Source organism: Narcine bancroftii, chromosome 2 (assembly GCF_036971445.1).
Source record: "Narcine bancroftii isolate sNarBan1 chromosome 2, sNarBan1.hap1, whole genome shotgun sequence".
In the NCBI taxonomy this organism is placed as follows: Eukaryota; Metazoa; Chordata; class Chondrichthyes; order Torpediniformes; family Narcinidae; genus Narcine; species Narcine bancroftii.
The window spans coordinates 65437525-65452469 of NC_091470.1; the positions used below are offsets into that span (position 1 = coordinate 65437525).

Here is a 14945-nt window from a genome sequence, read left to right on the forward strand (position 1 = left end):
CACTAAACCCATGTTCTCTTATATTTAACTCCCCTAATCTAAGTGAAAAGAGCCTACTTATATTTACTCTGTCTATATCTCTCATAATTTTGTAAACCTCCATCAAATCTCCCCTCATTCTTCTGTGCTCTAAGGAATAAAACCCTAACCTGTTTAATCTTTCCCTGTAACTCAACTCCTGAAGACCTGGCAACATCCTAGTAAATCACTATTTCATCTTTTTCTGTAGTTAGGCGACCAGAACTTCATACAATACTCCAAATTTGGCCTCACTAATGTCTTATATAACCTCACCATAACATCACAGTTCCAATATTCAATTCTTTGATTTACGAAGACCAAGATGCAAAAAGCTTTCTTTACAATCATGTCTACCACTTCTCGGGGCCCTACCATTTACTGTGTTATGTCCTACCTTTGCTTGTTTTTCCAAAATACAACACCTCACATGTGTCTACATTAAATTCCATCTGCCATTCTCTGGTTCATTTTACCAGCTGGTCCAGATCCCTCTGCAAGGTTTGAAAGCTTTCCTCGCTGACAACAATGCCTCCAATCTTAGTGTCATCAGTAAACTTTATGATCAAATTTGCCACATTATCATCCAGATCATTGCTTTTGACAACAAAGAACAATGGTCTCAGCACCAATCCCTGAGGCAACCACTAATCACAGGCCTCCAGCTTGAGAAGCAATCATCCACTACCACTCTCTGTCTTCTCACATTCAGCCAATTTCGAATCCAGTTTACAACCTCTCAATGGATACCTGGTATCTGAACTCCTGAACTAACCTCCCACGTGGGACCTTGTCAACATCCACAGTCTTTTCTTCATCTACTTTCTTAATAACGTCCTTGATAAATTCTACAAGATTCGTTAAATATGACCTACCACACATAAATTCACGCTGACTATCCTTAATCAGCCTTTGGTTGTACAAATACTTGTAATTCCAATCTCTCAGAACACCCTCCAATAATTTACCTATTACTGACATCAGACTCACCTGCCTGTAATTTCCTGGTTTACTTTTGGTGCATTTTTCACCAAACGGCACAACATGAGCTGCCCTCCAATCTTCCAGCACCTGGCTAAGGATATTTTAAATATTTCTGCCAGGGCCCCTGCAATTTCTACTCTAGTCTCCCTCAAGGTCCAAGGTAATATCATGTCAGGCCTGGGGGATTTATCTACTTTTATTCACTGGAAGGCAGCAAGTACTTACTCCTCTATATGTTCCATGACACTACTGCTTGTTTCCATTCCTTCCTGAGTAAATACTGATGCAAAAAAACTATTTAAGATCTCCCCCATCTTGTGAGGCTCCACATATAGATGACAACTCTGATCTTCTTGGGTGCCAATTTTGCCCCTTACTATCCTTTTACCCTTAACCTACATATAGAAACCTTTCAGGTTTATCTTTACATGATGTGCAAAAGCAACTTCATATCTTTTTGCCTTCCTGATTTCATTCTTAAGTATTTTCTTACATTTTCTTTACTCTTCCCATACCTCATTTGTTCCTTGTTGCCTATACCTGTTATACACCTCCCATTTCCTCTTAACCAGATGGCTAATATCCCTTGAAAACCAGGGTTCCTTATGCCTGTTAACTTTGCCTTTAATCCTAACAGGAACATGCAAATTTGGCACTCTCAAACTTTCACCTTTGAAGGCCTTCCACTTATTGAACACATCCTTGCCAGAAAACAACTTATCCCAATCCACTCTTCCTAGATCCTTTCTTGTTTCCACAAAATTGGTCTTAATCCCATTTAGAATCTCAACTTGAGGACCAGACCTATCCTTATCCATAATTAATTTGAAACTAATTATTTTATGGTCACTGGACCCAAAATGTTCACCTACACATACTTCTGTCACCTGACTGTCTGGTTCCCTAGTAGGAGATCAAGTACTGCATCCTCTCTCATTGGTACGTCTATATTTAGATATAGAAAACTTTCCTGAATTCTTTTGACAAACTCCAAGCCATCCTGCCCTTTTACAGTATGAGAATCCCAGTTAATATGTGTAAAGTTAAAATCAGCTACTATCACAACTTTCTGTTTCTTACATCATTCTGCTATCTCTCCACAGATTTGCTCCTCCAATTTTCTCTGACCATTGGGTGATGTATAATACAACCCTGTCAGTGTGGTCACACCTTTCCTGTTCCTTAACTCCACCCATAAGGCCTCTGTAGATGAGCCCTCTGGGCTGTCTAAGCGCAGCTGTGATATTTTCCCTGAATACCAATGCCACTCCTCCCCCTTTCATATCTCCCCCTCTGTCATGTCTGAAACAATGGAACTCCAGAACATGGAGCTGCCAGTCCTGCCCCTCCTAAAACCAAGTCTCACTAATAGCAATAATGTCGTAATCCCACATGCCAATCCACACCCTAAGCTTGTCTGCCCTTCCGATAGTACATTTTGCATTGAAATATGCCCCTGAGAACACTTCTATCATGTACAAATTTTTGATTTCTGTTTATACAAGCAGTCCTCGCATGACCTTTATCCTCCTCCACCTCACTATCTGCTCTTACACTCAGGTTCCCATCCCCCACAAATCTATTTTAAACCACCTGGAACAGCACTAGCAAACTTACCTGCAAGGATGTTAGTTCCCCCTCCAGTTCAGGTGCAAACCATTCCATTGGAACAGGTCCCACCTTCCCTGGAACAGAGCCCAATTGTCCAAAAACATGAAACCCTCCATCTATTTAGCTATGTACTTGACTGCATTAACTTCCTATTTCTAGCCTCACTAGCACGTGGCATGGGTAGCATTCCTGAGATCACAACCCTGGAGATCCTGTCCTTTAACTTTGCACTTCTTAAACTTTAACTTCCTAAACTCTCTTTGCAGGATCTCCTCATCTTTCCTTCCCACATCATTGGTCCTGGACCATGACATCTGGCTGCTCACCTCCCTGCTGAGAGTACGGAGAACTTGAACCGAGATATCGCAGACCTTGGCACCAGGGAGGCAACAGGCCATCCGGGATTCTCAATCTCTCCCACAGAACCTCTTATCTGTCCTCCTAACAATCAAATTCTCTATCACTACTGCTCTCTTCTTTTCCTTCCTTCCTTTCTGAGCTGAGGGTCCAGTTTCGGAGCCAGAGATGTCCCTTGTAGGTCATCCTCACCAACAGTAACCAAAAAGGCCAAAGGTGTGCTCTGCTCTCTCTGTCTATTCCCCTTCCATCTCCTGACAGTCACCCAGCTACCTGCTTTCTGACTTTTTGGGGTGACTGATTCCCTGAAGCTCCTGTCCATTGCTGCCACCCGAATGATCCAAAGTTCATCCAACTGCAGCCCCAGTTCCCTAACTCAATTTGTCAGGAGCTGCAGCTGGATGAACTTTGGATCATTCGGGAGGCAGCAATGGACAGGAGCTTCAGGGAGTCCCAGATTTCCCACATCCTCCAATCTGATCAATCCACTGCCCCAGCTGACTCCATTACCTACTCGAAATTTAATTAAAGGATTTTATCGGGCCTTACCTAACTGGAAGCAAGCTTGTTCTCAGCCTCTACTCGTTGAAGGCTCTCGAGCCAAAGCCTCAAAGGTCCACTCCTACACTGGGCCACTCTTACACACTGGTCACCCCTCCAGCTTCCCCTCCTTTCATTTGTCCCTGCCACTTATCTCAAGTACTCACTTCCACAAATCAACACTCTGTTTAACCTTTCCGATGCCCTCCTCACTCTTTTTAAAACTCCCTTACTTATACTCACCACTCTCCCGACTCCTCCACTCCTCCTCCTGCTGTGACATTCCCGCTCCCATGATTTTACTTGCATTTTCTCTATCTATACTCATCATTGTAACTTCTTTACTCAGAGAGTGGTGGCTGTTTGAAATGAGCTTCCAGGAGAAGTAATGGCGGCAGAGTCAATTTTGCCATTAAAAATTGGATAGGTATATGGATGGGAGGGGAATGGAGGGTTATGGACAGGGTGCAGGCAGGTGGGACTAGAGGAGAGTACTTAGTTTGATGTGGACTAGAAGGGCCAAAATGGCCTGTTTCCGTGCTGTAATCATTATATGATTATATATGATTATTTTGAATACCTCGATCAAATCTATCCTCATTCTTCTATGCTCCAGGGAATAAAGTCCAAACTTGTTTAACTTTTCCCTGTAACTCAGTTCCTCAAGTACCAAGAACATCCTCATAAATCTTCTCTGCACTCTTTCAATTTTATTTATAGCTTTTGAATTTAAGGTTTCTGTTCTAATCACTACTTAGTGACAGCTATTGGACAGTGTCCACCTAAAGATGTTTTGCTTCCCTTCCCCCCACCACTCAAATAACCAATAGGCTCTCACTGCCTTAGCTCATACATCGAATAATGCCAGCAATTGCTACCGTTTGTTAAATGGTACTCCTGCATAATCCAAAGTGGGAAGATGATATTGCTTTTATTGGTTTTGATGCAATAAATTTTTAAATCTTAGTTTTCAAAATTCATAGACAAATAATCATTTAAAAACACCCTAGTTTGTATTTACTCCAATTTTTGATGCATTAATAAAACAACAAGGGTTCCACAGTTGTATGGATCCTATTTTTCACAACGTGGAAAAGAAGTCACAAAATGGGAGAGCATCCAAGCAATGGAAAACACATTTAAAAGATTGAATAAACAAAATAGCTATTTAGTCATGCCTAAGTTGAAGATGCTTTTGTATTAATATATGAGTGTTCCTATGAAATCCTAATTTGCACCAATGTTTTTCAAAATTTACTGGCTTTTTGCAGGAGTAAATTTAAATTTGAACATATAGCCGACCAATTACACCCAATTGACCTACAACTCCCAGTACATTTGGAATGGTGGGAGGAAACAGGAGTCCCTATGGAAAATCCACGCAGACACAGGGAGAACGTACAAATTCCTTACAGACAGCGTGGGATTCAAACCCTGCTTCCGATTCCTGGTGCTGTAACAGTATTGCACTCACTTCTAGATTAATCATGATGCCTTCACCCTTGTGTCCAAAATGCTTTCTCTAATTTCAAGATTATCATGCCTCTCAGTTTCCAAGGCAGCAGGTTTATGGTATATTTCACAGTTTCCTGCTGAATGCAACAGCAGAAGAGACACCACTTGCAAAAGGAAGGAATCTGCAGTTTTTGATTTCAGTGAGGAGAAAGTAGTGTCTTGGGCATTTGCCAGCTTTACTGGCTTCCCATGAAGACTGATTAATAAACCAAATCCTTTCATCAACAAAATGGGTTTAATTCCCTAAAGGTACACTCTGTTTATGGATGATGGTGAATGCTACATTTTCTGGCAACCCCTGTTACTTGTGTATTTGAAGAGTCGGTGCAGTGGGGCATTTTTCACCTGCCGGCACTACCTTGAGTGATGGATGAGCAATGGCTATCCTTTAGTCCTGCAGTTTCCTGCATCTCTTCATACTCCAATCACACCATCAATACAACAAATCCACCAAAGTACTAGGATGGAAGTGGAAAATACCATTTGTATCTCATTGATGAGATTCCATTGCCTGAATCAGTTGAGGCATGCCCTGCAATATAAACTAACAAAATTATCACTGATATATGCTGCATGCTGCATAAACAGGCTAACCTGCCAGAGCTGGGAGAAAAACAACATTAACAACTTGGGGGATTGCTGCTCGGCAGGGATAAACAGTGACTAAAACTTTGGATCCTTTGGTCTGCTTTTAAAATCAATAGTGGTTATGTCAATGCAATGCAGTCCACCCATTCAGTTCTGTGAAATCCTCATCAAACTGCAAGTGAGGTAAATTTAAAGTCAATGTACGAATTGACTATTCTAAGGCAGTCAATGGGAAGAAATTAAGAAGTGAAAATGATAGATGCATCAGGTTTCATTCAGTTCACAAATGGATGTGATCAGTGGGTCTTTCAGTCCCATCTAGAGAACAGGAACCACTGAACTTCATCGTGTACTCTTGGTCATATTTCTGTCAGTGTTTTCCCTCAGAGATGGCTTTAATAAATATTGTAAGACCTGACAAGGGAGATGATGCTTCCAATAAAAAATAATTACATCAGAGGTCATGTTTCCAGAAAACATGGCAGCTGTAGCAATAGTCAAATTATATCACAACCATGTGCTCTCTGCAGTGAGGGTGTCATTTTTTATGGAAAAGTATCACCTATCATCTAGCAGAAAAGAAAGTTTTCTTTAATCATATTGCCACAGGAAGCATGTTATTGCTGCACCAGCATGGTTAGCGATCGGGATGGGGGTTAGAATCCTGTGCAGTCTGTAAGGAGTTGGTACATTCTCACCATGTCTGCGTGCTTTACCTCCGGGTGCTCCAGTTTCCTCCCATCCTTCAAAATGTACCGAGGATTTATAGATCAATTGGGTGTAAGTGGGCTGCATGAGCTCATGGACTGAAAGGGCCTGTTACATTCCAGAGAAATCTTTGCAGATGATGCTGCAATGTCAACAAATGACACACCAAAGTGCCTTATCTCTGGACAGAGAAGGATGTTAGTTGCTCCAAATAAGAATATGTGTGGAGAATTTATGCAAGGATTATAATTTAACTACAAGTTATCACATAGAGACCTCAATGTTTAAGTTTGTTACTTTAGTATACAATGATGGAAAATACGTTGTACATCTCAATGTTAGTTAAGTGAAAGAACAATTTGTTGTTATATATCTTTCATAATCTTGGAACATCTCAACAGTTTTTCAAATCAGAGGTTTAAAAAAAAAGTATATATGTTTTAATCTGGCAACCAATTTATGTAGATCTAGTTCCTACAAACAGCAGTGAGTGACTGACTAGATAAACAGTTCAGTGATTTTTTTTGTTGAAGTTCATCGCACATGATGCAAGCGCCACTGGCAAAACCAACATATTTTGCACAATACTTGTTGCTCGTGGGACGATGAGAGTGGCCTTTCTTCAACAGATGCAGTACCCTCCCACAAAGCTGTTGAAAGGGGGATCTCCAGGATTTGGACCCAGTGATGACAACAGTGTGACAATATGTTTCCAATTTTGTAGTTTGTAGTTTGAAGGATCACCTGCAGGAAATGTATTAAGATGCATCTGCTGTCTCTGTCCTTCTGGTGGTAGTGGTCAGGATTTGTCAGATGGTCAGTCTGAGCTGCAGCCATGGCACAGTGACATGGAGGGAATTAATGCTTCGGGTGAAGGTGGCATATAATTCAGTGTGCTACTTTATCCTGGATGGCACTGTGCTTCTTGAATGATGTTTGAAGCTGTCCAAGTGGAAATTATTCTTTCACATTTGTAACTTATTGTGGTGCAAATATTATTTGCCTCATGAAGGGGGGGTCATAATTAAAGCAACTGAAGACAAATAAGTGGAGGACATTGTGTAGACGAAACTGCAGTAGTCCTGGGATGATTGCCCTGTAACACCCACAGAAACTGACCAGCCATTGGAGTGTCTTATCCATGACACTCACTGACTTAAGTTTCACTGGTGTTCTATTTTGGTTGCAGATTAAATATTGACCAGAGCATTCAGATTAATTTTGTCACTCTTCAAAATAGAGCCAAAGGGAATGAAGATGGGACCTGTATTTAATGACTCATCCAATTGATTGCACACTCTGTTAATATGAGCAAACGGTGCTGGAAAAACAGCAGGTTATGCAGCATCTATAGGAAGTAAATGGTGACCTATTTTTTTTTTTGTTTTGGGCCTGAGCCCTTTGACAAGTTATGAGCAAAGAGTAGAAAAGCGCCTGAAGGAAAAGGTGTAAGAAGGTAAGAAGGGGTAGCAGAAGGAATACAGGTGAATTGGTAAAAGGTCATAGGTGGATATTTGGAAGATTAGAAGAGAGGTGATGGGGAGGGAATGGTGACAGGTCGAGTTTCTCCAACACCTTTGTTTATTGCACCACAATCACAGCGTCTGCAGCCTTTCCTGCTTAACCTTGTTAATAAATACAAAGATGGAGTGTCAACCAAAGTTTTTGCGCTCTTGTCTGGAATGAATCACTGACTCACAGCTGTGCCACTGAGTCATACAATGGGTTAACTATGAATGATCCACTGATAGCAAGTCCAAAAACCAGCTTTGCACTTATGCCAGTGATTGTATTTCAAAGAGAAGGAATGTCTGAAAATGTTGGTGTCAATCCAATTCAGCGATGACTAATACTGATTCAAAGAAACAGTAAGAACAGTAATAATTTACTGACGGGTAATTTACTGTTTTGTGACAAACTACCCTGGTAACAGTTTTATGAAAAGCTGGCCATCATGCAGCTTAGCTTCATTCAACAAAAGCAAAGCATAAACATTTTACTGGATGTATATGTCCCTATTTCTAGTTACTCTTATGGAATAATATTTGCAGTCAATTTTTAAATATGATGTGGATGATCCATTTAAGAACTGATAAAAGGTTACTGACTTGAGATGCTAACTGTGTTAATATCTCCACAGATACTGTCCAAGTCCAGCAATTCCTGTTTATATTTCTGATATCCAGTATTTACTTCATTTTACTTCTACATGAATAATCTCACCGACTTAAATCAAATATGTGCATTTTTCCTTGTCTAAATTTACAATACAGATACATTTTGGTTAAGAAAAATAGATGAAGTCTTAATATCATAAACTAAATGGATCCTTTCATTATTTTCAGAAAAATGAAAAGATTGAGCACATGAAAATAATTGAGTGCATAGTTGGTTATTTCAATAGGTTGTAGAATGTGTAGTGATTACTTTTGAGTAATAGCAGAAAACTACATACAACACAGTCTTTGAAGCCAACACAGTGTCCAGCCAAACATCTGGTGCAATGATGCTATATAAAAATTAAAACAAAGCCAAAAAGGCATCAAAGAACTTAAATTGTAATAAGTTAAATCTTGCTTTGTGTTCTCTTAATTTTAAAATAATTGATCTGTTTTACCTTTTTGTTCTCATCAGTTTGATAAATGTCTAACAAATTGAAATTTAGGTTCACCACAAAAAAAAGAGGTAAACAACTTCTAATGATAACTCTGTAGAGGAATATGAAAATCTCCAGATGCTGTGATTGTAGTAAAAACACATAGAAATGCTGGAGGAACTTAGCTAGTCTCACAGTGTCCATGAAGATAAAGATATATTACTGACATTTCAGGTCTGCACCTTTCTTCAAGGAATAAACAAAGAACAGGAAGGCATCAGAATAAGAAGAATGGGAGGGGGAGGAGTCCAAACAAACAAAAGAATTGATTTTGGCTCTGTGATATCAGACAGAGGGAAAATGGAAGAGAGAGAGAGATAGAACTGGGGAAAAGGTGACAGGGTGGGGTTAATGGAAACTGGAGAAATTGATGTTAATGCCATTGGTTGGAGGGTACAGACAGAAGATGAAATGTCGTTCCTCCAAATTTGCAGATGGTCTCATTCTGTCAGTGCACGAGACCATGGACAGATATGTCAGCAAGGAAATGGGACGGGGAAATGAAATAGGTGGCTACTGGGAGGTCCACACTATTGCAGTGGACAGGGTCAAAATGCTCAACAAAGCGATCTCCCAGTCTGCATCCAGTCTCTCTGATGTAGGGAAGGCCACAATATGAGCACCGGGACTATGGACACTGCGAAACTGGCTGAGTTCCTCCAGTGTTTCTATGTGTTTTTATTGGAATTTCTGTGTCAAGACAACGGCTAAAACCTCCATTTGTTAAAGAACCCTTGGCAAATTAGATTAATAATGATTCCTTATATTTCCTTTTAGAAACTATCACTGTATCTTTTGCAACAAATTGGAGAATAGAATTCATACCTACTGGAATCACATTTGCTTTAAGTTTGAGACTGTTTAACCAGAAGGCATCTCTGTTCCATATGTAGGATAAAGTATTTGATTTATGGCGGGAAGGAATAATTACAAAGGAACACAGCTCTGATTACACTAACCACACATTCAGCCTTATGGAAGAGAATTCAAGTTTGTCATAGGCCATGGCTAGAGTGGTGATGAAGCCTAATCTGATCCAGGATTGCAGAATGGCTAGCAGTTGTCCTGAACTGCACCCTAGAATTGCAATCTATTCAAGGTCTTTAAGATTTTGATATGCCCTTACAATTTTAACCTGCCCAAAATCAGTAGTGGGAAGATGGACTTGGCTCTAAACTCTCAAAATTTGATTAGTGGGTACACGTCTAAGTATGTTTCTGCTCTAAACATTTAGCTAACAAAAATTCAGAGTTCTCTTAAATATAGTAGGGTTCACAGTTTTTGCCAGCTGTCCCACAGATACGCTGCTCACTTAAATGATCCTGCAAACTTCAACTATTGATTTTTTGCATCCTGTTCCAATGAAATCTGACATCAGTCCTTTTTGCTTATGCTTAGTGTGTCAGGTAAGAAGTAACTTCCAAATATTATTTAACTATATCTACTCCTAAGTGGGAATATTATCTAAATATTGATTATAAGGAAATGTTTCTTTAAAAAAAATTAAATACACCATATTATAAATCAAATATACCATCAATCAGGAAAAAACAATGAGGTGCACTGACAAGAGAAGTACCTGTTTCAGAGTTGGTGCAGCCTGTGGCATCATGTACTGCTGCTCAGGGCTTGATGATCCTTGGCTTGCTGCTGGACTGATACTAGGAAGACTATCAATATCCACATTTGGCAACACCTGAAGACAAATTTTCATTTCCAGTTATTTGAAGAAAAGATAAAAATAAGAATAATACAATTTGTAAAGGGTTCACTTCGCAATGAAAATTTCTTGAAAATGCATGTTCTAGTTGTGAGAGTTGCTGAAAGTTCTCAATGAAAAGTTTTTCTATTCAAGCAATCCACTGTGATCTGCCTTTGTCATTTAAATTTGTTTTGGTCGACTTAAATTTAATTTAGGATTATTATCCAAAACAATTTGCTTGATGGATAGTTTCAGAGTTACTGAATACCAAAATCCACCAATCTACAGCAACAATCAAATTTTTATTATTTCTTGCGTGGTGGGTGTAACTCATCATGTAGCATTTACTACCCATCCTTTGTACCTAAAAGCAATTACAGCCAACCATGAAATATGACTTCAGTGCTATGTAGGCCAGACAAGATCAATATGGAACACCTCCACCACACCCCCTCCCCCCTTGACATTGCTTTGTATGGTGTCAGCCCACAATTGTTCTTTGAATTTCATGACCAGAAATGATTAATCGCCTCAATAAACACTAGCATTTGGACTCTACTCAAGCCTCCTTCCATACCTACTTGTATCACAAAGCCCTCTCTCCCTTCATTTCCATTTGATCTAATCCCCTCACCAACACCCCCCCCCCCCCGCCCCATCAAAAGCAATAGCCCCAAAACAGCTATTTAATTTAAACAAACATTGCATTTGGTCAATCAAAACTTTTCACTATTTTGTAAGCCTCCATTAAGTAAACATGCAGACTTCTTTTGTCAAAACAATGCAGGTAGATGTCTATAGAGTTCTGATATCCATTTGTAATTTTTTCATCCCTCCAGTTCTTCTCAATGTACAACAACCTGAAGTATACACAGTTCTTTTTCTAGCCTAACCTTTGAAACTAAAGTTATGTTGTGTCGCAATGCCGTCATTGTACCATCAAAATCCTGAAAGGACGAGATAATCAGAATTTTATTGTATTGACTTCCCTCTGTGCATATTTACCCATTTTGTGTTTGGATTTCAAAGGTGAAATTATTAAATATAAAGTGAAAAATCACAGAGTTCTAAGCAATACACATGGGACTCTACCCCCCACCTCTGCCACAATAATGGTTCCTGAATGAACCTCACAATAGTGATCTCATACTGCCCTTGCTGTGTACCAATTGATTATCACTGTAATACTACACACTATAACAGGTGCGGGCTCTTCTACTTTGTACCGCTGTATGCATGTTAGAATTGAATTACAGGACTGCATGAAATGTATAATATGACAATAAATTTGAACTTACTGTTCAGACTCATTCTCTTTTCTAACTTACAACTATCTAGCCATTGGTTACTTGTATCCTGGCACAAGATTCTCTGGCCTTACTCATTAGTTTATAATGACATACTAATCTAATGTCATTTGGAAATGTATGAACAGCAGATTTACTACAGTACAATCTACTAAATTCTCATTAAAAATGTAAACTTTCCCTTTGAAATCCATGCTATTTATTTATTATTATATTTTCAGTTCCACAGTACAGGTATTGCAAATTTCCATTAATAACAATTTGCTTACCTAATCCTCTGGCCAGCTGAATGGTTAGCAATTGCATGTGCATATGCTACATGAATATAAATAGAAGTGAACTTTCTAGCAGGTCTTTGGGTTGCACACCTTTTTCATAGTGAATGACTTCAAAAATATAATGAACAACCATGCCATTACTTCCCTCAATTCTTTTAAAGCAGTGGTTTTCAAACATTTTGTTTCCATTTACATACCACCTTAAGTAATCCCTATGCCATAAGGTGCTCTGTGATTAGTAGGGGGTTATTTAAGATGGTATGTGAGTGGAAAGAAAAAGTTTGAAAACCTCTGTTTCAATTGTACTTAATTGAACTGATATGTGCATGGTTTCATAGCTCGAAAGGAAATGGGCCAAATAACAATTTTTCTCAAGCAAAATATTTCAGTATCATTTGGGTCTTGAGGAGTGGTTCGCAACCTTTTTTTCTCCCTACTCGCATACCTTTTAAGTTATCCTTACTAATCACAGAGAACCTATGGCATAGGGATTACTTAAAGTGATATGTGAGTGGAAATAAAGTTTGAAAACCGCTGTTTTAAAATAATTTATTAATGCATTTCATCTTCTCTGAGTTTAGTCAATTTTATTAAAAATGCAATGATTTCATTTCTTATCTCATCCACCACTGTTATGTTTATCTTATTGTCAATTTGTCAAATACATGAGAAAGATATTGCTCTGATCAGTACCACTGGTGGTCAGCCATTGGAATGGTTCTGACTTCCAGCCTTCCACACATACATTTGCAAGCACAGAAGTCTGGGACTTAGTGAGTAACAGATGGTGCCACATCTGTCATTGAGCCTCATCAGTGGACTACTTATGAAGTCCACCAGCAGGGTGCAATTTTGCTAGGATTCCCCTGCTCTATGCTAGGGAATTGATTCTCAGATCCTATGCCAGGATTTTAATTAATCCTTACTACTCCAGGATGTTTTCATGCACTCTTTCTGAGACCTTGTTCCCTCTCCCATTGCAGTCTACTTTGCATCAGTCCCTCAAGGTCACTAGAAGTGCAGTTATGTGATATTTGTGTCAGACCCAACACAGGGTCTGTGACCCACATGACATCAGTGGGGTTGCTAGCCCTGCAGATTAGGAGGCAAAAGGTAAAGTAAGCTTTTTTTTAAAAGAAAAACTGTTGCTTTTGTTTAATATTCTTCTTTGTTTTAAGTAAATTGTTAATTTCTTATATTTTTATTATTATTTTTTTTAATGGGTTGAAATACCAAAGGTTGGGAGAACAAATCCTCTGCACTGTGCTACCTGATCTTGCCAATGGAATAATGAGCAAGCAGGCCGAATGATTTCAGGCAGACCTTGGTTTATAATTCTGAGAGGATGGTAAAGGATAGCATGATCTGAACTATTTCACTAGCACATTGGCAGAGCATTCAACATTTGCTGCTCAGCAGACCAATAGATGACTAACAAACACAATGTGCTCGCACTGCTGGGTAAAATGTACATCTATCAATAAAATCAAAATTAAGCTTTTATTAACAAGCTGGAATTAAACAGGTCTACACTTCTGAATTAAACTGAGGGAGACCTCATAGAATAATGCTTGTCATTTCATTCTACTTATCGGAGATGCAGAAAGCCCAAAAATAGAAAACAATTCTAAACCGTCAAGTTTAAGAAATGTATGAAGATAAAGAACAATTCTTTAGTTTTATTATTTTATGACTAAACAGGCATACTGTAGCATCGTAATTTGTATACAGCCAAATAAACCATTATGAAAAGGTTAACAAAGGTGCAAGACCAGATTCCGAAAGAACAGCTATGACAGTTAATGGGCCAAAATGTAATTATTTTTTGCTGGTGGTTCCCTACAGAAGGTAGTGGTGAAACATAAAGTCAACAGACACTATGATTGTAATTAAAAAAAATAGAGCTGGAGGAACTCAGCAGGTCTCATAGCACCCAAAGATAAATAAACGACGTTTCGGGCCTGAGCCCTTCTTTAAGGTATGATTTAAAAGCAGGGAGGCACCTGAATTAAAAGGCTAGGATAATTGGATGAGGATAGGTGTAAACTGATCGGCAGAGGGGGTGGTTCAATGAATGCAGAGCTGACGGAAAGGAAACAGAGGGGAAAAGGAATGAGAGACAGAGAAATAGGCTGAGATGGGAATGTGAACTAACAGAAATGGGAGAAGTCGATGTTAATGCCATTTGGTTGGAGTGTGCCCAGACGGAATACAAGGCATTGTTCCTTCCATTTGCAGATGGACTCAGTCTGGAAGTTCATGAGACTGTGGTCAGACATATTGGCATGGGACTGGGGTGGGGAACTGAAATGAATTGTCACTGGGAAATCTCTGCTATTGCAATGGACAGAGCCGAGGTGCTCTACAAAGCAATCTCCCAGTCTGTGTCCAGTCTCTTCGATGTAGAGGAGACAATAGGAGCACTGGAAGCAGTAGGTGACCCCTGCAGGTTTACAAGTGAATTGCTCCTTCACTTGGAAGAACTGTTTAGGGCCCTGAATGATGGTGAAGGAGGAGGTATGGACACAAGTGTAGCACTTCCTGTGGTCAAAGGGAGAGATGCCAAGGAATGATTGGTCAGAAGGGAGGAGTGGACGAGGGAGTCTCAGAGGATGCAGTCCCTGTGGAAGGCGGTGATGGTGGTGAGATCACATAGTAGGTGACAAAAATGGCAGAGGATG

At 39.5% G+C, this 14945-nt stretch overlaps 1 protein-coding gene across 4 annotated transcripts in view; it reads right to left on the bottom strand.

Moving 5' to 3' along the window:
- kiaa0586 (KIAA0586 ortholog) overlaps nt 1–14945 on the bottom strand; it is a 427045-nt gene that overhangs the window by 167623 nt on the left and 244477 nt on the right. For all 4 annotated transcript variants that reach the window (XM_069916886.1, XM_069916884.1, XM_069916883.1 and 1 more), the window contains one exon: nt 10557–10673. In XM_069916886.1, coding sequence (XP_069772987.1) covers nt 10557–10673 — 117 coding nt within the window. The remainder of the gene's footprint in view (nt 1–10556; nt 10674–14945) is intronic.